The sequence below is a fragment of the Sus scrofa genome, chromosome 7 (assembly GCF_054392235.1).
Source record: "Sus scrofa isolate SSC_HxYL_T2T_F1_AM1 chromosome 7, Sscrofa_HxYL_maternal_Yorkshire_Landrace_v2.0, whole genome shotgun sequence".
Taxonomy (NCBI): Eukaryota; Metazoa; Chordata; class Mammalia; order Artiodactyla; family Suidae; genus Sus; species Sus scrofa.
The window spans coordinates 90,242,534-90,263,714 of NC_139389.1; the positions used below are offsets into that span (position 1 = coordinate 90,242,534).

The 21,181-nt window shown below is 35.1% G+C and overlaps 1 protein-coding gene across 1 annotated transcript; it reads right to left on the bottom strand.

Moving 5' to 3' along the window:
* Window positions 1-7,852: 7,852 nt before the first annotated feature.
* Window positions 7,853-8,859, bottom strand: LOC100517768 (olfactory receptor 4K17-like). Its single transcript, XM_005666289.3, has one exon. It carries the CDS (start codon window positions 8,789-8,791, stop codon window positions 7,853-7,855), a length of 939 nt encoding a protein of 312 aa, XP_005666346.3. The 5' UTR covers window positions 8,792-8,859.
* Window positions 8,860-21,181: the final 12,322 nt, after the last annotated feature.

The following is a 21,181-nucleotide window of genomic DNA, read 5'->3' on the forward strand; positions in this document are numbered from 1 at the left end:
GAAGATGTACAGAGGGCCAACAATTACTTGAAAAAATGCTCAATATCACTGATTATTAGAGAAATACAAATCAAAACTACCATGAGATACCACCTCACACCAGTGAGAATGGCCATCATTAATAAGTCCACAAAGAACAAATGCTGAAGAGGGTATGGAGAAAAGGGAACCCTCCTGCACTGTTGGTGGGAATGTAAATGGGTTCAACCACTATGGAGAACAGTATGGAGGTATCTTAGAAAACTATACACAGAACTACCATATGACCCAGAAATCCTATTCTTCAGCATATATCTGGACAAAACTTTCCTTAAAAGACACATGCACCTGCATGTTTCATTGAAGCACTGTTCCCAGTAGCCAAGACTTGGAATCAACCCAAATGTCCATTGATAGATCATTGGATTAGGAAGATGTGGTATATATACACAATGGATTACTTCTCAGCCATAAAAAAACAACAAAATAATGCCATTTGCAGCAATATGGATGCAACTAGAGACTCTCATTCTGAGTGAAGTAAATCAGAAAGAGAAAGACAAATGCCATATGATATCACTTATATCTGGAATTTAATATATGGCACAAAGGAATCTTTCCATGGAAAAGAAAATCATGGACTTGGAGAATAGACTTGTGGTTGCCAAGGGGGGAGGGGAGAGACTGGGAGGGACAGGGAGCTTGGGGTAAATAGATCCAGAATGTAGCCTTTGGGATGGATTAGCAGTGGGATCCCGAGGTGTAGCACTGGGAATTCTGTCTCTTTACTTATGATGGAACACATAATGTGTGAAAAAAGAATGTATACATGCATGTATAACTGGGTCACCATGCTGTAGTAGAAAAAAATATATATATATATAAATAAATGATACAAAAAATGGATTAGACTTTAATGTAAGACCTAAAACCATAAAATCCCTGGAAGAAAACCTGTTTCATAACCTTACTGATGTTGTTTTTAATAAGTCAGATGCATAATGTTCTTATGCATCTGACTTCAAATGCAAGAACAACAAAAGCAAAAACAAAAAAATGGCACTGCATTAAACTAAAATGCTTCTACATAGCAACAAAATCACCAAAAAAAAAGAAAAGAAAATACAACCTACTAAATGGGAGAAGATATTTTCAAATTGTATATCTGATAAGTGGTTAATATTCAAAATATACGAAGAACTCATACAACTCAAAAACTGAAAAACACAAAACCTGATTTTTAAAATGCAGTTCATGCTGTGACTCAGTGGGTTTGGAGTCTGACTGCAGTGGCTTAGGTCGCTTGGTGAGTGCAAATTCTATTCCTGGCCTGCAGAGTGGGTCAAAAGATCCAGTGTTGCCTCAGTTGCAGAGAAGGCTGTGACTGGGATTCCCTGGCTCAGGAAATTCCATATGCTGCGAGTGTGGCCATAAAAAAAAATAATAATTTTTTGGAATTTAAAAATGGGTAGAGGATCTGAATAACATTTTTCCAAATATTACATACAGCTTGATAACCGGCACTTGAAATATGTTCAACATCATTAATTTCTAGAGAAATGCAAATTGAAACTACAATGAGATATAATCTCACACATGTTACAATAGTTATTGAAAAGAAAAAAAAATGTTGAAGAGGATGTGGAGAAAAAGAAAACCCTTGTGCATTGTTGGTGGGACTGTAAAATTGGTGTTGGAGTTCCCGTCATGGTGCAGCAGAAACGAATCCAAATAGGAACCATTAGGTTGCGGGTTCCATCCCTGGCCTCACTCAGTGGTATTGCCCTGAGCTGTGGTGTAGGTCCCAGATGCAGCTCAGATCTGGCATTGCTATGGCATAGGCTGGTAGCAACAGCTCCGATTAGACCCCTAGGCTGGGAACCTCCATATGCCACAAGTGCAGCCCTATAAAGAAAAAAAAAAGACAAAAAATAAATAAATAAAATTGGTGTTAACTACTATGGAAAGCAATGTGGAGATTCCTCAAAAAATTAGTAATAGAACTACCCCATGTGATCCAGTATTTCCCCTTCTGAGTATTTATCCAAAGAAAACAGAAACATCAACTCAGAAAGACAGATATATAAGCCTTGTGTTCATGCAGCCTTATTTACAATATCCAAGATATGATAACCGCCTAAGTGTCCACTGATGGATGAATGGATGAAGGAGATGTGGTTTGCAAACACAGTGGAGGAGTTCCCAACATGGCTCTGTGGTTAACGAATCTAACTAGGAACCATGAGGTTGCGGATTTGATCCCTGACCTTGCTCAATGGGTTAAGGATCTGGTGTTGCCGAGAGCTGTGGTGTAGGTTGCAGGCGCGGCTCAGATCCCGTGTTGCTGTGGCTCTGGCGTAGGTGGGTGGCTACAGGTCTGATTAGACTCCTAGCCTGGGAACCTCCATATGCTGGGAGAGCGGCCCTAGAAAAAAAAGCAAAAAGACAAAAATAAATAAATAAACAGTGGAATACTACTCAGATATAGAACAGAAGGAAATCATAGCATTTGTGACAACATGAATGGTCCTTGAATGTATCACCCTAAGTGAAACAAATCAGATGAAAAAGACAAATGCCATATGATTTCACTCATGAGGAATATAAGAAAACAAAATAAGTAAACAAAGTAAAAATACAAACTCATAGGTACAGAAATCAGATTAGTGGTTACTAAGTGGCAAGCGGGTTACCCATTATATGGTAGTGGATGATAAATATACTTACTTGGTGGTGATCACTTTGTAATGTATCCAGATGTCAAATTATAATCCTTTACACATGAAGGTTATGCAGTAAGTAAATAAATAACTAGAAGTATCTGAAAAATACTAATTCAACTTATCTTCTTAAAATAAGTAATATCGTATACCTGAAATCAATATTTTAAGTCAATTATGTCCATAAGTATAGAAAATAGGAAGTATTTGCTATTGAGTGTTTATCACTGATTTGAGTTCACCAGTAAAAGAATTGCTTTCATTGTGTAAAATTTTTTCCAATGTCATTGCTATTTTCAGGATCGTGTTTGGTTTCTCCTAAATTATCTTATAGAATATTTATTGCTTGCATTTTACATTAAGTCTGTGATCCATTTTGAGTTAATTTTTGTGAAGGTGTAAGTCTGTGTCTAGATTTGAATGTGGATGTCCAGTTGTTCCATCACCATGGTTGAAAAGACTTTTTTTATTATAATTATAATACAACTTTTCTTGTGATATTTTCTATTTTGTCAAAAACAGTTGCCTATATTCATATGAGTCTATTTTAGGGATTTCTATACTGTTCCATGGATATTGTCCCATTCTTTAATATCACATTGTCTTGATTACTGTAGCTTTACAGTAAATTTTGAAGTTGAATGATCTCAGTCCTCTGACCTTGTTCTTCTTTTTCCTTTCATGTTTAACCTATCCATGTCTTTAAAGTGTGTTTCTGACATGTAGTATATAATTGGTCCATATCTATGAGCTTTATGTTGTGCTCTCTTTGCCTGGCTTTGGTGTCAGGGTTAAACTGCTCCCATACAATGAGTTGAGAAGTATTGCCTACTCCTCTGTTTTCTTGACGAGTTTGTGGAAAATGTCTTATTTAAATATTTGGTAGAATTCACCAGTGAAGCCATCAGGGCCTGGGTTTTTCTTTTTATGAAGTTTTTAAGTTTTTAATTTGATCTCTTTAGTTCTTATATGTCACTTCAGATTCTCTATTCCTGTGTTTTTAAGGTATTTATCCATTGCCTCTAAAGTATCTGTTTTGTTGGCATGTAGTTTTCCATAATATTCCTTGATAATTCTTCACTTTGAGGGGAGTAATGTTATTGGAGATATTTTTTATGTTTCAAATAATGGGCCCTGGATGTGGATTTTCCATGATGTTTTCCAAATAAAGGCAGCTCCTTCAGGCAGGTCCATGAAGCTTCCAAGCCCTCCTGTCTAACATGCTTTCCCTGGGGAGACTTCCATAGCATGGAGCCAGAGCCAAAAGGGGAGAAGGGAGCCACCAGTTATCAAGGACTGCCCTGGCCTCTCCTAGAATAATATCTCTGTTCCTGGTCTGGAGCTTAAAGGAATAGTGTGAGCTTCCTGTTCCTTTGGGATGCCTCACCTGCAAAATAAAGAACTTTCACAACACAGAGCTGGGAAAAATAGGAGAAGACTCTGGCTTATATGTCATAGATTTCTCCTTTCTTACTAAAATCAAGTAGATTTTCTTGAAAAAAAATATTTCTCAGCTTGTATGTCTTCCAGTCATTTCCAGATACTTTAAAAGATTTTTGTTTTTGCCTGAAAATTTTGTTGAGTTTTATTGCTTTTTTTGTTGGAGGTGATGTTCCAAACTTCTCACACAGCCATTCTGGATGTTCTGTCCCTGTTTATTCCTTTTTATTGATCAACATATGAATGTATCACAATTTTCTGATCCATTTGGGTTGTTTCAAGTGTTGGTAATTATGAATTGAGCTGATATGAATATTTGCAAAGCCTTTTTGTGGAGTAAGAGATAATAATTTGTTCCTTTCAGAAAGTGTTAACACTGAATAGCAGTGCCTTCAGATTCTGGGACTCCAACAAGAACCCCAAATTTCCAGGTGCAGTGTCATATAGTTAGACCTGCTTTCCAGTTACACAAGTTGAACTTTGTCTCCTATGTTTTTTTGTTTTGTTTTGTTTTGTTTTGTTTTGTTTTTTCAGTGCATCTCTACCTTTTCTCCTATCTTTTCTCTTCACCTAGTGGACACCACTTTCCTAGGGCTTTGTCAGTTTGTTGTCATAGAAAAAAGGAGTAAAATGACTCATGATGTGATATTGTGCATCACTGAAGACAAGTAAACATGTTGCCATTTGTAATTTTGTATATTTAAATACTATTTTGTTTTTTTTTTTAAAGGAAATGTCACTAAAATAATGACAAAAAGTAGTGGAATTTCCAGTCATGTGGCAGACTATACTGAGTGAAAATTTTGGGGAAGGGAGTCTTCCACTACTGAACATCACCAAACATGTGCATATTTGTATGTGGTCTATGCATAAAGCTATCCCTGTGCTGCTTCTTCTAGAAATGGGTAAGAATATCTGCTGTGGACATGTCAAATAGAACTCTGACCTTTGTGGGACAAGATAAATTCTCTAAATGCTATGGCTTCTTTCCTACTCTCTGATAGTTGGAGCTGACCCAGAAAAACTCCTATCACTGCTCTCTACCTATTTTTCTGTTTGTTTGTTTGCTTAATTTTATGGCTGCATCCAAGGCATATGGAAGTTCCTGGGCCAGGAAATGAATCTGAGACACATCTGGGAACTGTATAGCAGCTGCAGCAATGTTGGATCCTTTAACCCACTGAGTCAGGCCTGGAATTGAACCTGCACCTCCATGGCAACCTGAGCCACTGCAGGCAGATTCTTAGCCCATTGCAACATAGGAGGAACTCCTCCCTAGCTATTCTTAATCATATTTAAAAATATCAAAATATCTTTTGACTGTCAGGGTAGTAGTGGAGATATCGAGTGTGTGCACTTAGAGTAGAATCAACATGTTATTCTCTGTTATGCTGCTCTTATTTCAGTTATCGTTCATTGTCCACAAACTTTTGATTTACTCTGTAGGATGCGAATATTTCTTCATTTTTTTTCATGGATCATAGGAAATGATCTCTAAAGAATTTGGAATTTGGAGTTCCTGCTATGGTGCAATGGGATTGGCGGTGTCTCTGCAGTGCCAGGATGCAGGTTAGATTCTGCAGCCTAGCACAGTGGGTTAAAGGATCCATCATTGATGTTGCTGTGGCATAGGTCACAACTCCAGCTTGGGTTCAGTCCCTGGCCCTGGAACTCCATATGCTGTGGGGAGATCAAAAAAGAAAAAATAAAAAAGAATTTGGAATTTATTAGCAATGCATTCTGAGATAGCTTGATCATAATATGAAGACTTATCCAATACAAAAGTCATTTGGTTCTCAACTTTTCCATTTGTTAAAGTTAATCAAAACATTTGCCTGTTTTTGTGTTATTCAGATTGTTTTCATTGAGAGAATACGGAGGATTATTTGCCTACTTCCTTTGGTCTCTGTAAATTCTTCCTTAAAATTTCAAGGTTTTCTGTAATCATTAAATTCGTTTTATGATTATGATCAAATGATATATAGAAATAACTTTCCAAAAACATGTATTAATCTTTTATTCCACTTTTCAAAAAATTAGATGTGTTAAAAAGATAAAACACCACTTCCTATACCAGCTGATTTTCATTTCATATAGCAATGCCATATACTACAGGAAGTACAATATAACAAGTAAATAAATCTATTCAAATTCACAGCTAGAGAACCTACATTGAATGGTGTTTTATTAATGGGAATTAGTAGTGATGTGGTGGTATCCAAATGTCATTACATTAATTCCCTGTAAAATTATAGCACGCAGAACGAAATTTATTATTAAATAACATTTTATTTTATTTTATTTATTTATATTTTTTTTGTCTTTTTGCCATTTCTTAGGCCACTCCCGCGGCACGTGGATGTTCCCAGGCTAGGGGTCGGATCGAACCCGAAACCTCATGGTTCCTAGTCGGATTCGTTAACCACTGAGCCATAACAGGAAACTCCTATTATTAAATAACATTTTATTTTATTTTATTTTGGTCTTTTTGTCTTTTCTAAGGCCACACCCGCGGCATATGGAGTTTTCCAGGCTAGGGTCTAATCAGAGCTATTGCCGCCAGCTTACACCACAGCCATAGCAAGGCAGGATCCCAGCTGAGTCTGTGACCTATACCGCAGCTCACTGCATGCCGGATCCTTAACCCACTGAGTGAAGCCGGGGATCGAACCCGCAACCTCATGGTTCCTAGTTGGATCTGTTAACCACTGAGCCATGATGGGAATTCCTAAATAACATATTTTTAATTCAAATTACTCTTAAGGAAAAAAAAAATCAGGTTTTTTTTTTTTCTCTGAATTTTGAGATCTTATTTTTGGAGTTAGGAACAGAGTTTCTGAAATTGAGAAATTTTGGAATAGGAAGATAGGAGTAAGATTTGATAATATTAGCAACCTTAAAAGCATCTATAAGAACTCTCATTTTGGGGGCAAAAAAAAAATGAATTATTTTGGTAGCATAAGTAGATTCTGAAAATCAGAGTTACTGTTTTCTTAGGAGGTGCCATAGGTGAGTTTTGACTCAGAGTTTAATATTGTTAAGAAGAGAGAGAACCAATTTTGGGCCCACAGTGTGTATCAAATCATTCTGATTGAATAGACTTTCTGTGGTAGACTTTCTGAGGAGTCACTTTATTTTTTCCTTTCAATCAGTACTATTGCAATACTTTGAAAAACCATGTATTTACCAACTCCTCTTAAATACAAGTGAGTTTTTAGTTGAAAACTGTTATTATTCAGTCAGCTTCATTTAAAAAATTCTAATCGCTTTTTAATTTTTTTGTTTGTACTGCATCCAAAATATCCTTAAATGTCTGACTTTCATAATTTTTCCATGTTTTATTGACTTACATTGTATGGATCAATGGTTTTAAAAGAAAACCTTTTTAAAAAACTTTAAAAATACGCTGTTTCTATGTAAACTGTATTTTTTTTTTTTTTTTTTTTGGTCTTTTTGCTATTTCGTGGGCCGCCCTCATGGCATATGGAGGTTCCCAGGCTAGGGGTCGAATCGGAGCTATAGCTGCCAGCCTATTGCAGAGCCACAGCAACGCAGGATCCGAGCCGTGTCTGCGACCTACACCACAGCTCACGGCAACGCCGGATCATTAACCCACTGAGCAAGGGCAGGGATCGAACCTGCAACCTCATGGTTCCTAGTCAGATTCGTTAACCACTGCACCACGATGGGAACTCCTAAACTGTATTTTTAATCTAAGTATCATGTCTAGAACTCACAAAAGCACCCCAGAATTTCTTCATGGCTGTCTTCATTTCTTTGTTTCGCAGAGTATAGATAATTGGGTTCAAGATAGGGGTGATAACAGTGTAAAATACTGCAAGAAACTTATCCACAGAGTGGTTGCTGAAGGGCCAGATATAGATGAAGATGCATGGGCCAAAGGAAAGAACCACCACTGTGATGTGAGCACTCAAAGTGGAATGGGCTTTGGACTGCCCAGCGGAAGAATGGCTCCTAATCGTTATGAGAATCAGACTGTAGGAAATAAGCAAAATGATGAAACAGCTCAGAGAGATCATTCCACTGTTGGCCACAATGACTATCTGCACAATATAAGTATCTATGCAGGCAAGCTTAGCAACCAGGGGGAGATCACAGAAAATGCTGTCCACTACATTGGAACCACAGAAAGGCAAGTTCACAACAAAAGGTATCTGAAGCCCCGAATGAAGGAGACCTAAGAACCATGAGGTCACTGTCAGCAAAATACACACCTTCTTGTTCATGATGGTTGTGTAACGTAGCGGCTTACAAATAGCCACGTATCTGTCATATGCCATGGAAACTAAAAGCACCATTTCGACTCCACCCAGTAAGTGGAGGAGAAAGATCTGTGTGAAGCATTCAGCAAAGGAAATGGTCTTGTGCTTTTTTACAAAGTTCACAATTATCTTAGGGCTGACCAGTGAAGCAAGGATCATGTCCACAAAGGAGAGGTTCCCCAGGAGAAAGTACATGGGAGTGTTCAGGTTTGGGATGTAAAACACTGTAACGACAATGACAAGGTTACCCAAAACTGTGGCCATATAGATAACTGAGACAAGCACAAAGAGGAGAAATTGTATATCCTGGGAACTGGTCAGTCCCAGCAAAATAAATTCTGAAATTTTTGACTGATTTAATTTCTCCATGGTCTCCAATTGTATGGATTGTTCTGCACAGGATGACCTGTATAAAGAAAGAAGAAAGCACTAATACCATGGAGACTGCCAGACTTTTTATTCCTTTGAGTCAAATCTCATTTGACTTTGACATTTTTCATGTTATTCTGTTACTGCTGAGAAGTAGGACATATAAACCATCAACTTTTAACCCCAACATATAACAACAACATGTTCATGTCTCTTGATTCCCCTAAGCAATTCATAACTCAGAGGCATATACTTTGTCTTTATAGATAAGAGGAAATATTGTCATCTTTCAGAACTTTGAGATTTTATAGGAGATGAGATCCCTTCATCTAACTTCCTCGGAAGACAGAGGGGTTTGGCACTCTTGAGCAATCTCTTTAAAGTTCAAACTTTAAGTACAGCTGGGAGTTACTGTCTTCCCACAACTATATTATGAAATTGTATTTTAGTCCAAGAGTTTTGAATGGTCTGTGATCCAGCAGCTATAAACCTAAGCTGAGTCAGTGAGATTTGGAGTGAATCGGACTGCTCTCTTTTCCCCAGATCCCTAAGTAAGCTTCTAATCTCTTCACATTTTTGGGGAAGCCTTTCTGGCACAGACTCTATTTCCTAATGTAACAATCACTACCTATGGCATGCTGTGGTGGAAACTCACATTCCCGGAGAGGTCTTAAATGTCTTTAAGTTGCAAAGGCAGCTGTGGTTAAGCAGCAGAGGTGAATATTCTGAGTTCCTGTGGAACACTTTCATATCCTAAGAAAGGCCACACATTACAGAGGGAGTAAGAAAGATGCTGAGTTCTTAATGTTTATGGAAGGCAGCTTGTTTGAGCATTACATAAGTGGAACTGGCTCCTTGGATTCCAAGCCAGTCTGATAAGTGAGTCAGGTGAGCATGAAGAAAACACCTGTGTACCATTAGAGCCCAGGCATGAGACTTCACTTTGAAACCATTAGAGATTTTAAAAAGCAAGACCTTAATTTGTCATTCTTGTATAAATTTTCACTATTAAGCCAGCATGGCAATAGCAAAAGCAACTGGGCTGATGGCCATTGCAGTGCTTTATTTGTCTGTGCTTGGAAACAGTTTGATCATGTTTTATTAAGTCTCCTTAGTTCTTAGGTAAATCAAGAGTAAGGGAGGTTTGAATAATGAAATATTAAACTGTTAGGCTAATATAAACAGTGTTCATATTAGATCTCTAGGCTGATAGAACTGGTCATTCTCTTTACAAAGAAGAGATGTTATTGAATGGAAGAAGAGAAGCAAGTAATCCTTTAGGTGGTGGAGAAGGCAAGAGTAAAGGAACAGAGGCCAGTAATGCAGGCTTTGGGGGTGGGGACTATAACAAAGAGAGATTATATAGAGTACAAGAAGAGGAGGAGTGGAGCAAACCTCAATGAAAGCAAGTATTTCAGGTGAAATAGTGGAATAAGTGGTAAATGAAGATATTGCAAAAGCTTCTTGGAGAGGTGGGAGGGAAGAGCAGCTGGTCTCAAGACTTTCTGTGCCATCAAAACTTACTTTTTACAACTTTTTATAGTAGACATTCTTGTGAGAAATTATATATCAAAATTAATAATTATGAAGTGTAAGATATAGACAGCTTGAGTTTTTAATTGAAATATTGTATGCAAAGCACTCGGCACAGAATCTGGCATATAGTTCACATAGAAATGTTAGTTATCACCACTATTTCTGTTTTGAACTTCCTCAAGTTTATATAGATAATTTAAACAACTGGAATTCAAACTCAGAATTTCATGACACCAAAGCTATGTCCCTAACCAGAGTTAAGGCTTAACTTTAGCATACTCTTGCATGCCATTTCAGGTGTTGTTTTTTGTTTTGTTGTTTGTTTGTTTAGGGCTGCACCCATGGCATATGGAGGTTCCCAGGCTAGGTGTCAAATTGGAGCTGTGGCTGCTGTTGTATGCCACAGCCACAGCAACGGCAGATCTGAGCTGTGGCTGCGACCTACACCACAGCTCATGGCAACGCCAGATCCTTAACCCACTGAGCGAGGCCAGGAATCGTAACCTGTGTCCTCGTGGATGCTGGTCAGATTTGTTTCCACTGAGCCACAATGGGAAGTCACCATTTCAAGTTTTTAAATACTATAATTTTTGATAATACACTTACTAGAATTAATAGGTACATGCACATTTTAAAAAGAAAATGTTGAGTAATTGGAAAAACTGCACTATAATCACACTAGTACATTCAGTCTTTTTTTGTATTGTAGTTGTTATTTGAGTAGAACAGTCTGGTTCCCTGGAGAAAAATTCTTTCATGACCTGGTTTATATGTAATCTCCCTTTGGCATGGGACTGATAGCTATTCCATGCTTATTTGCTCCTTATTCACAAGCTATATTCTACTCTAAAGCCTTCACTAATGTTAATGTTAAAAGTCATTTTTATACATTTCATTAGTTGTATAAAAATGACTTTTAACATTTATCTGAATTTGATAGTTGACATTAGGACCATTGGAGAAGAACTGAAAACCCCTTGCATGCCTTGAGCAGTTTTGTATAATAGAAGCTTCAGAATATTTTCATTATTATATCATAGAATTCATATTTTCAGCCATAAATTTGGACATTTTCATACATTTGTAGTATATCTGAAATACTTTGAAACTCAGGGGAAAGGCTAATAAAGTTAAGCTGTTGCCTCTCACTTTCCCCATACTTCTCACACCAGAACACCAAACTCACCTACTCTGGCCTGCTGTGTCTTGCTGCAGCAGAAGTGTTTTGTAAACCTTCTCTAGGAATGACGATTACTTCTCATTCAAGGACTTGAGCTGGTGCTCTGGTCTGCTCTGACTTTAGATAACTGATCTCCACATTTAATTTAGTTAATACCCTGGTCTGGGTATTAGGGCTTCACTTAACTCGTTTGTCTTCGTGTAGAATACCAGTACTTTTCTGGATTCTGACTCTATAACCCTTTTCATAACTCTGAACATACTGCTCTGTACTATCAGTTACATCTTTGGAGCTCTGAATCCAATAGCCTCTTCTGCCTTTTGTTTGTGTTTCAATCCTCCATAAATTCTGGGACAGAAACTAAAGATTTCTGAGCAGAGGGGCTAAAGATTTGTGCTTTGTTAAAAAGGAGTCTGCTTTCCTGATCAAATGTCCTTTCTAGATTGCTCTGAGGTGAGGGCACTGACTCTGCCATGATTTTGGAAAATTAGGTGAACCTGTTCAGCCCCTCAAGAATATGTATTTTATAATGTATTTTTTTAAAGCAATGGTTAACATTTTAGTTTTGCAGTTCACGCTCAGCTTCTAGGAATCTTCAATCCCTTTCCTCTCTAGGACTCCACTCCCACCCCCACCCCGCCTAACACAACACTACAAACATTCTGACTCTTACTGAATCCTTACCTCCCATGGTCTTCCTCACTTGCTGAATAAATGGTAACATCTGCATTGGTTCCTTACTTGGGTTTAGCCAGCCTTTCCAGGGCTCCATTTCTTTCTTTTGTTTACCAGTCTGACTTACACTGAAGAGAAATTGGGTATTGAGTTTTTGCCCTTCTCACTGCAGAGAGGAATTACACAGGCCTGCTGAATAGATCACACAGGGAGCTCAGGAAGAAGCAGGAAGAGGTAATTACAGGCAGGGGTCACTGGAGTCTCTGAACCCGAGTGATTCCTTTATTTTTGGAGTTTATGCAGCTAATGGGATGTGTAGAGGACAAAGCTGTACTTTTTATTTAAAACATATTTATGTTTTCTAATCTCTTTTTACTCTTCCCAGACTCTCAGCAAGAGCTCAGAGATCAGCAACTCTAGCACTAGCAGTTTTATTCCTAGAACTATTTGGAGCCTAAGCAACAATACCTTAAATATAGCTACCTGTTTGAGCATAATAATGCTTAGATTCTCTAAAATTATCATGGTTTATTGTGAGCTGGCTCTTTGTTTTAATGGTTTTAATTTGGCAGCAGCCTGGCTCTCTCCACAAAAGCTTCTAGGAAGGATGATTTCAGGAAATTTAATTCTCTATTAAGAAATGCATACATTGGTCTAAATGAATCTTTTTGACTTTCTATTCTCTTTCCCCTGGCACTGTCCTTTTAACTTGTAATGTAGTATATATATATATATATATATATATATATATATATATATATATACATACACATATGTGTGTGTGTGTGTTTCTGTCTTTAATTCTTTTATTAATTATTTTATTACTGTCATCTTAACCCCTAGCAAAGTGTCTGGTATACAATGGAGGCTAAAATTTCTTCCCTCAATATCAATAAATATAGTCAGGTTTTGAGGTTCTGCTGTTTTCTAAACTCTGTATTAGGAACTTCAAATAAATCATTTCACTTAAATCTCTTTTAAGAAATGAGTTTACTTATTTCTGGCCCATTTTCTAGAATCTCTGACTCATTTTCCCAAGCCAGAGATAGTGCCATTTCATGGCAGATTAGTAAGACTCAGTTAACAGTAGCTGTTTTGTGTGAGCTGTAACAGGCAAATATATTGACTTTATTATTTTTGCAATGTGTTTTTTGCTTACCACTTCAGAAGCAGTTACAGGCAATGAGTTCAAACAGAAAAATAGATGACCTGGATGAGGAGGCTTCTGAATCCATAGTCCCGTAAGAAGGAACAAGTTACTAAGGTATATAAACTCCAACCTGGGGATTTCCTAATACAGTTTTCATTAGTATTAGGTAGTGTCCAATACATGCTAGAAAGTTTTGGGAATCCTCAGTGGGTGATTCTAATGAGAATTCTGTCTGTTGGGGGTATATTGCTTCAGAAAAAAAATGATTTATCATCATTTGGCATGGTAGATGAAGTTATATCCATGAGGGAGTTTGGAATGTTTATTTTTATTTATTTTTTTCTCTTTATGGCCATATCTGTGGCATATGGAACTTCTTGTACCAGAGGTAGAGTCAGAGCTACAGCTGTTGGCCTGTGCCACAGCCACAGCAACAGTAGATCCAAGTTACAGCTATCACCTATGCTTCAACTTGCTGCAACATTGGATCCTTAACCCACTGAGCAAGGCCAGGGATCAAACCAGAAACTCCTGTCTTGTTTTTAGATCCCAAATATAAGTGATCATAAAGTACTTGTCTTTTCCTGTATAACTTATTTCACTTTGCATAGTACTCTCTAGGTCTATCCATGTTGTTTCAAATGTCAAGATTTTATCTTCTATAGCTGAGTAATATTCTATTGTATGTATTTACCACAGCTTTATTCATTCATCTACTGATGGACACAGAGGTTGCTTCCATATCTCAGTTATAGTAAATAAATGCTGCGATGACCATAAGGGTGGCATTTAACTTTTGATTAGTGTTTTTGTTTTCTTTAGATAAATGCAAAACTGGGATTGCTGGATCATGCAGTAGTTCTGTTTCAGTTTAGGAACCTCCATATTGCTTTCCATAGTGGTTGCACCAGTTTACATTCCCATCAACAGGGCATATTCCCTTTTCTCTGCATCATTGCTGACACATTATTTGTTGATTTTTTGAATAATTGGAATTCTGATAGGTATAAAGTGGTATCTCATTGTGGTTTTAATTTGCATTTCTCTGATGATTAGTGATGTTGAGCATATTTTAATGTCTGTTGGCCATCTTTATGACTTCCTGGGAAAAATGTTTATTCGGGTCCCTTGCCCATTTTTTTAAATTGGATTTTTTTTATATTGCATTGCATGATTTCTTTATATAATTTTTATATTAATCCTTTATCAGATATGTCATCTTCAGATATCTTCTCCTATTTAGTAGTTTGCTTTGTAGTTTTGCTGGTAATTTCTTCATTGCACAAAAGCTTTTTAGTTTGGTATAGTCCCATATGGTTATTTCTGCTTTTGTTACCCTTGCTGAGGAGATATAGCCAAAAAATATCACTCACTATACTTTCTGTGTTTTTTCCCATGGGTTTTAGGGTTTCAGGCCTTATGTCTTTATTCCATTTTGAGTTTATTTTTGTATATGTTGTAAGAAAGTGGTCCAGTTTTCCCAATTTTATTTATTGAAGAGCTTGTCTTTCCCATTTTATACTCTTGACTACTTTTGTTGTAAATTAACTGACCATTTTATTTCTGGAATCTCTTTTCTGTTCCATTGATCTATGTGCCTGTTTTTGTACTAGTACCATATAGTTTTGATTACTGTAACTTAGTAGTATACTTTATTATTAGGGCGTGTTATATCTCCAGTCTTGTTCTTTTTTCTTAAGATCACTGTGTCTATTTGGGATCTTTTGTATTTATATACAAATTCCAGGATTATATGTTCTACTTTTGTAAAAAAAAAATGCTGTTTGTATTCTAATAGGGGTTACATTGAATCTGTAGATCACTTTGGGTATTATGGACATTTTGATAGTACTAATTCTTTCAATCCATGAGCACAATACATCTTTATATTTATTTGTGTCATTTTCAATTCCTTTCCTCAGTGACTTATAGTTTTCAGAAATCAGGTCCTTTACCTCCTGGGTTAGATTTTTTTTTTTATTCTTTCTTGATGCAGTTGTAAAATTGTATTCTTTATTTTTTTTATTTTTTAAAGTTCTGTTGAAGTATAGCTGTTTTACAATATTGTTATATTTTCTGCTTCATTTTGTTTTTTAAATATTTTTAGTAGTGTCTTTAGGGTTTTCTATATACAATGTTGTGTTATCTGCAAATGGTGACAATTTTACATCTTCCATTCCAATTTGTACACTTTCTAACCTTTTTTTTTGGTCTGATTTCTGTGGATAGGCCTTCCAATATCATGCTGAATAAAGTAGTAATGGTGGGCATCCTTTTCTTCTTTCTGACCTTAGAGGAAAAGGTTTAGGCTTTTCAAATTTGCATATGTTAGCTATTGGTTCTTCCTGTGTGGCCTTTATTATGTTAAGGTGTGCTGCCTCTATACTCACTTTGTTTAGAGACATCAAAATGGATGTTGAATTTTGTCAAATTTTGTTTTGCATCTATAGAGATAATCATGATCTTTATCTTTGTTCTGTTAATGTAGTGTAATACATTGATTGACCTGCAGGTTTTGTACCTTCCTTGCATTCCTGGCATAAATTTGATTTGATCATGATCCTTTTAATTCATTGTTGAATTTGGTTTGCTACTAGTTGTTCCTTGGTATCTACTAAGGATTAATTCCAGGATATCCATGAATATCAAAACCTGTGGGTGTTCAAGACCCTTCTATAAAATGATTATACCTTCTGTGAAATGATTTAGTACAATGAACATAGGCAGCTCTTTGTATTCACAGGTTTCACATCCATATATCCATTATTGTTTGAATCTGCCTATGCAAAATTGATACAGAGGCCAGCAGATATAATTGGCCCACCAAATTTTATTAATTATTCTTGTATCAGGAACATTGGCCTATAATTGTGTATATGTGTGAGTGTGTGTGTGTGTGTGTGTGTGTGTGTGTGTGATGTCTTTTCCTGGTTTTATATTAAGGATGTGCTGATGTGGTACAATGGATTTGAAAAGTTCTGTACTCTAATTTTTGGTAATAATTTGAGAAGGATAGATGATAACTCTTTAAATATTTGGTTGAATTCACCTGTTTGGCTGTCAGGTCCAGGACTTGCCTTTTTTGAGGTTTGGTTACTGTTTCAATTTCATTACTAATAATTGGTCTATTTAAATTTTCTATTGCTTTCTGATTCAATCTTAGAAGATTATGTTTCTAGACATTTATCCATTTCTTCTATATTGTCCAATTTGTTGATGCATAATTGTTTACAAAACAAATGGATAGTATAATCATTTTTATTTATGTGGTGTTTGTGTTTACTTCTTCTTTCTCATTTTTTTTTTGTTGTTGTTGTTATTGTTGTTGTTGCTATTTCTTGGGCCGCTCCCCCGGCATGTGGAGGTTCCCAGGCTAGGGGTTGAATCGGAGCTGTAGCCACTGGCCTACGCCAGAGCCACAGCAATGCGGGATCCGAGCCGCGTCTGCAACCTACACCACAGCTCATGGCAACGCCGGATCGTTAACCCACTGAGCAAGGGCAGGGACCGAACCCACAACCTCATGGTTCCTAGTCGGATTCGTTAACCACTGTGCCACGACGGGAACTCCTCATTTCTGATTTTATTGATTTGGGCCCTCTCTTTTATTTTATTGGTGAGACTGGCTAAAGATTCATTAATTTTATTTGTCTTGTCAGAGAACCAATCATTGAGCTTTTCTATTATTTTTAGTCTTTTTTAATTTATTTCCATTCTGATCTTTATTATTTCCTTCTTCTATTAACACTGGACTGTTTTTTCTTTCTCTTCTAGTTCCTTTAGTGTAAGGTTAGATTGATTATTTGATATTTTTGTTTGTTTCCTAAGGTAAGCCTGTATCACTATAAACTTTCCTCCTAGAACTGCTACTGCTGTATCCCATAGTTTATAATATGTTGTATTTCTATATTTGTTTCAAGATATATTTTGATTTTCTATTTGATTTCATCAAAGATTCATTGGTTTTTAGTAGCATGCTGTTTCACCTCCACATGTTTGTGTTTTTCCTAGTTATTTCTTGTAATTGATTTCTAGTTTCATACTATGGTAATCAGAAAATATGCTTGATATGATTCCAATGTTAAATTTATTGAGACTTGTTTTTTGGCCTATCATGTGATCTGTCCTGAAGAATGTTCCATAAGCACTTGAAAAGATGGTATGTTCTGCTGTATTAGGGTTGCATGTTCTGTATATATCAGTTAAGTTCATCTGGTGTAAGATATACAATAAGAATTCATAACTACTATATCCAGACTGGAGTATGGTGGGAGGTTTGATAAAATAGGGGAAGGGAATTGAGAGACACAAACTTTCAGTTTTAAAGTACGTAAATCATGAAGATTTCATGTACAACTTGGGAACTATAGTCAATAACTTTGTAACAACATTGCATGGTGACAGATATTTAACAGATTTATTGATTATAGTGATCAAGTCTTAATGTATATAAATGTCAAATCACTATATTGTACATCCAAAACTAATATAATATTGAATACCAATTATATTTCAGTTTTTAAAAAGTACAATTCATCAATTTGGACAAAAATAAATGTTGGCAATATTAATTCAATCCACTAGTGTAAAAGATTAAATGAGTAAATATAATTATCTCAAATTTTGCGTATAAATTTTATGAAATCAACAATCATTTATGATTTTTTAAAGAATTGAAGTCTATTAATATAAGAACCATGTCTTAATTTTTAAAAGTTATCATTGATGATGGTATTTTAGAAACAAATATACATGTAGAAAAAAGGTGATATCTTCTCCTCAGCATTGTACTGATGATTCTATCCAATGTAATATGGAAAAATTAAAAGAAACAACAAGTACTTGGTTTGGAAAATATCAGGAATTAAATAACTATTTTTTTCTAAATAAACTAGTTGGGACATTGAGAGGAATCTATAGGCAAAATTAAAATGAATGATAGCAAATTTCATCAAATTTGTTGAATATATGATGGATGTACAGAAATCTACTATTTTACTATATCAGTAATGATCTACTAAAATATAAAGCAAGAGTGATTCCATTGTAATAGCAAGAAAACATGATGTCTGATAACTCAGTTAAAATATCACTAAATATTATAGAATAAAATGTTAATTAAGGAAATACATATATATACTAGGTTCATAGATTAGAATAATCAAAATAATAAAGTTATATATTATTTGAAAATTAATGTATAAATTGTATCCAATTTCAATTGATATCCAAAGATTATTTTTGTGGAATTTGACCACTTATCCTAAAATCATCGAGAAGAGTTAATTGACAAGAAGAACTTATATTTACTTAAAGTAGAAAATTTTCAAAGTGTAAATTCACTGTGCTAAATAGTGACCATATTTAAGATTTTGTAGTGTTGTATCTGAGGGGCAAAATGACCAATGGATGAAATGATCAATGGATGAAAGAAGCCAGGAAGAGACCCGAGCATACATAGGCTGCTTTATATATAGTAAAGGTGATATTACAATCAGTAGGAAAAGCTCTTCAGTAAATGACATTTGCATGATAGTTTGTATCCATACAAACATAATTTAGATTCCTATAGGGTGACAATACAAAATTTAATTTCTAATTGGATTAAATGACTAATGTAAATGTTTAAATTATAAAAAAGGTAAAAACAGTAAAGTATTTTGGGCTATCAATTGTAAAAGGTATACTAAATAAGACAAAAATCACAAATCTAAGAGAAAAATTAATAAAAATAAAAATAATTTAATTATACTTTATCTATAAACACCACAGATTTTTAATATAATCAACATAAGTGAAGGTATTTTGTTTATATAATCTTTTTAATACATAAAAAGATAACATCCCCAAAGAAACATTGGCAAAAGTATAAACTGGAAAGATAAAAGAAAACGTCCAATAAACATTTCAATTAATGCCCAGTTCACTATTAACAAAAGAAATGAAATAAATATTTTAAGTTAATATTCAATTGTTGAACTTAAAATATTTTCTATCCATTTAAATGGAAAAACACAACAGTTTACATAGTCCTCTATTGACAAAGTCATGGAGAAATTAGGGTCCTTCATAGAGTAGAAACATCTACAACTTTGGAAGAAATGTTTTTAATTTCTAGTAAAGTTAGAACACTTATACCTTACAACTCAGCACTTCCAGTTCTAAATAAATACCCTAGAAAAATTATCTTATGCACAAAGAAGCATATATGTATATTCAATTGAGACATGACATAACAAAAAAAATTAGTTAATTATAAACTCTTATAAACTCTTCTCAAGAGAAGAGGTAAATAAATTTTAGAAGATCCATAACATATAAGGCTCTATAGCCACTAAAATGAAAGAACTAAATTGAACAAATGGTGTGAGAAGTTAAATATGTAAAAGTTAATACTGGATTCTTACCTTTTACCATATACAAAAATTAACTCCAGTGAATTAAATACCTAAATATAAGACCTAATAGTGTAAAACTTGTTGAAGAAAACATAGGAGAAAATTTTAAAGATGTTGAATTTGGGAATTATTTATTGGATATGACACCAAAATCACAGCAGCAAAAGCAAAAATAAGTCAAAGGGAGCTACAAAAATGTTGAAAACCTTTGTGTAGCAAAAGAAACAGAGTGAAAAGGCAAACTACAGAATGGAAGAAAATGTTTGCAAATCATATATCTGATAAGGAGTTAATATATAGCATATGTAAAGAATCCTTACAACTTAACAATACAAAATCAAATAACCCAGTGAAAAATGGGGAAAGGACTTGAATAGATATTTATTCAAGGAAAATTCACAATAGCCAGCAAGCGTGTTAAAAACATATTTAACATCACTAATCATCAGGGAATTGCAAATCAAAACCACAGTGAGATATTACCTTATACCTATTAAGGTGACCTCTTTCAAAAGAAACAAAAACCAGAAAATAGCAAGTACTGGTGAGGATGTAGAGATGAAGAGAAATGGGGTCCCTTTACATTGTTAGGGAAATAAAATATTTCAGCTGTTTTGGAAAACAAATGGAGTTTCCTCAAGAATTAAAAATAGAATTACCATCTGATTCAACAATTTGACTTCTGGGTATACATACAAAATAACTGAAATTCAGATACTGAAGAGATGATTGCACATCCATGTTCATTGCAGCTCTATTCACAGTAGCCAAGAGGTGGAAGCAACCTAAATGTCCATTGATAAAGGAATGTCCACTGGATAAAGGAAATGAGTCATATACACACAGTGGAATACTATTCAGCCTTAAAAAGAAGGAAATCCTATCATATGTTACAACATAGTTGAACTTTGAGGACATTATGCTAAGTGAAACCAGCCAGTCCCAAAAAGACAAATACTGCATGATTCACTTATATGTGGTATCTAAAGTTGTCAAACCCTTAGAAGCAGAAAGGAGACTGGTGGTTGCCAGGGACTAGGAGAAGGTGAAAAGGGAATTTGTACAGTGAATATAGAGTTTCAACTTTGCAAGAGGAAAAAGGCTAAAGATCTGTTGCATAACAAGGTACATATAGTTAACACTCTTGTACACTTAAAAATTATTAAGATGTTATTTTTTTTACCATGTTAAAAAAAGGATGGACTAGAGCAGCATATATTTAAACAGATGAATCTTTAAAGCATTAAATTGAATGAAACAAATAAATGTTGTAATAATGGCATTTATATAGATACCATTTATATCAAGGTAAACTATGCAAAATATTTTTATGCACAATGTACAAAATGTGAGAAAAAAATTTAAAATATACAAAGGAATGACACAGAGTTGATAATGATTATATTTAATATGATCAAATAATTTTATATGGAGGTTGTTTAGAGGTCTTT

Coding starts and splice junctions, on each gene's coding strand:
- LOC100517768 (XM_005666289.3), bottom strand. CDS start 8,791: ATGGAGAAATTAAATCAGTCAAAAATTTCAGAATTTATTTTGCTGGGA.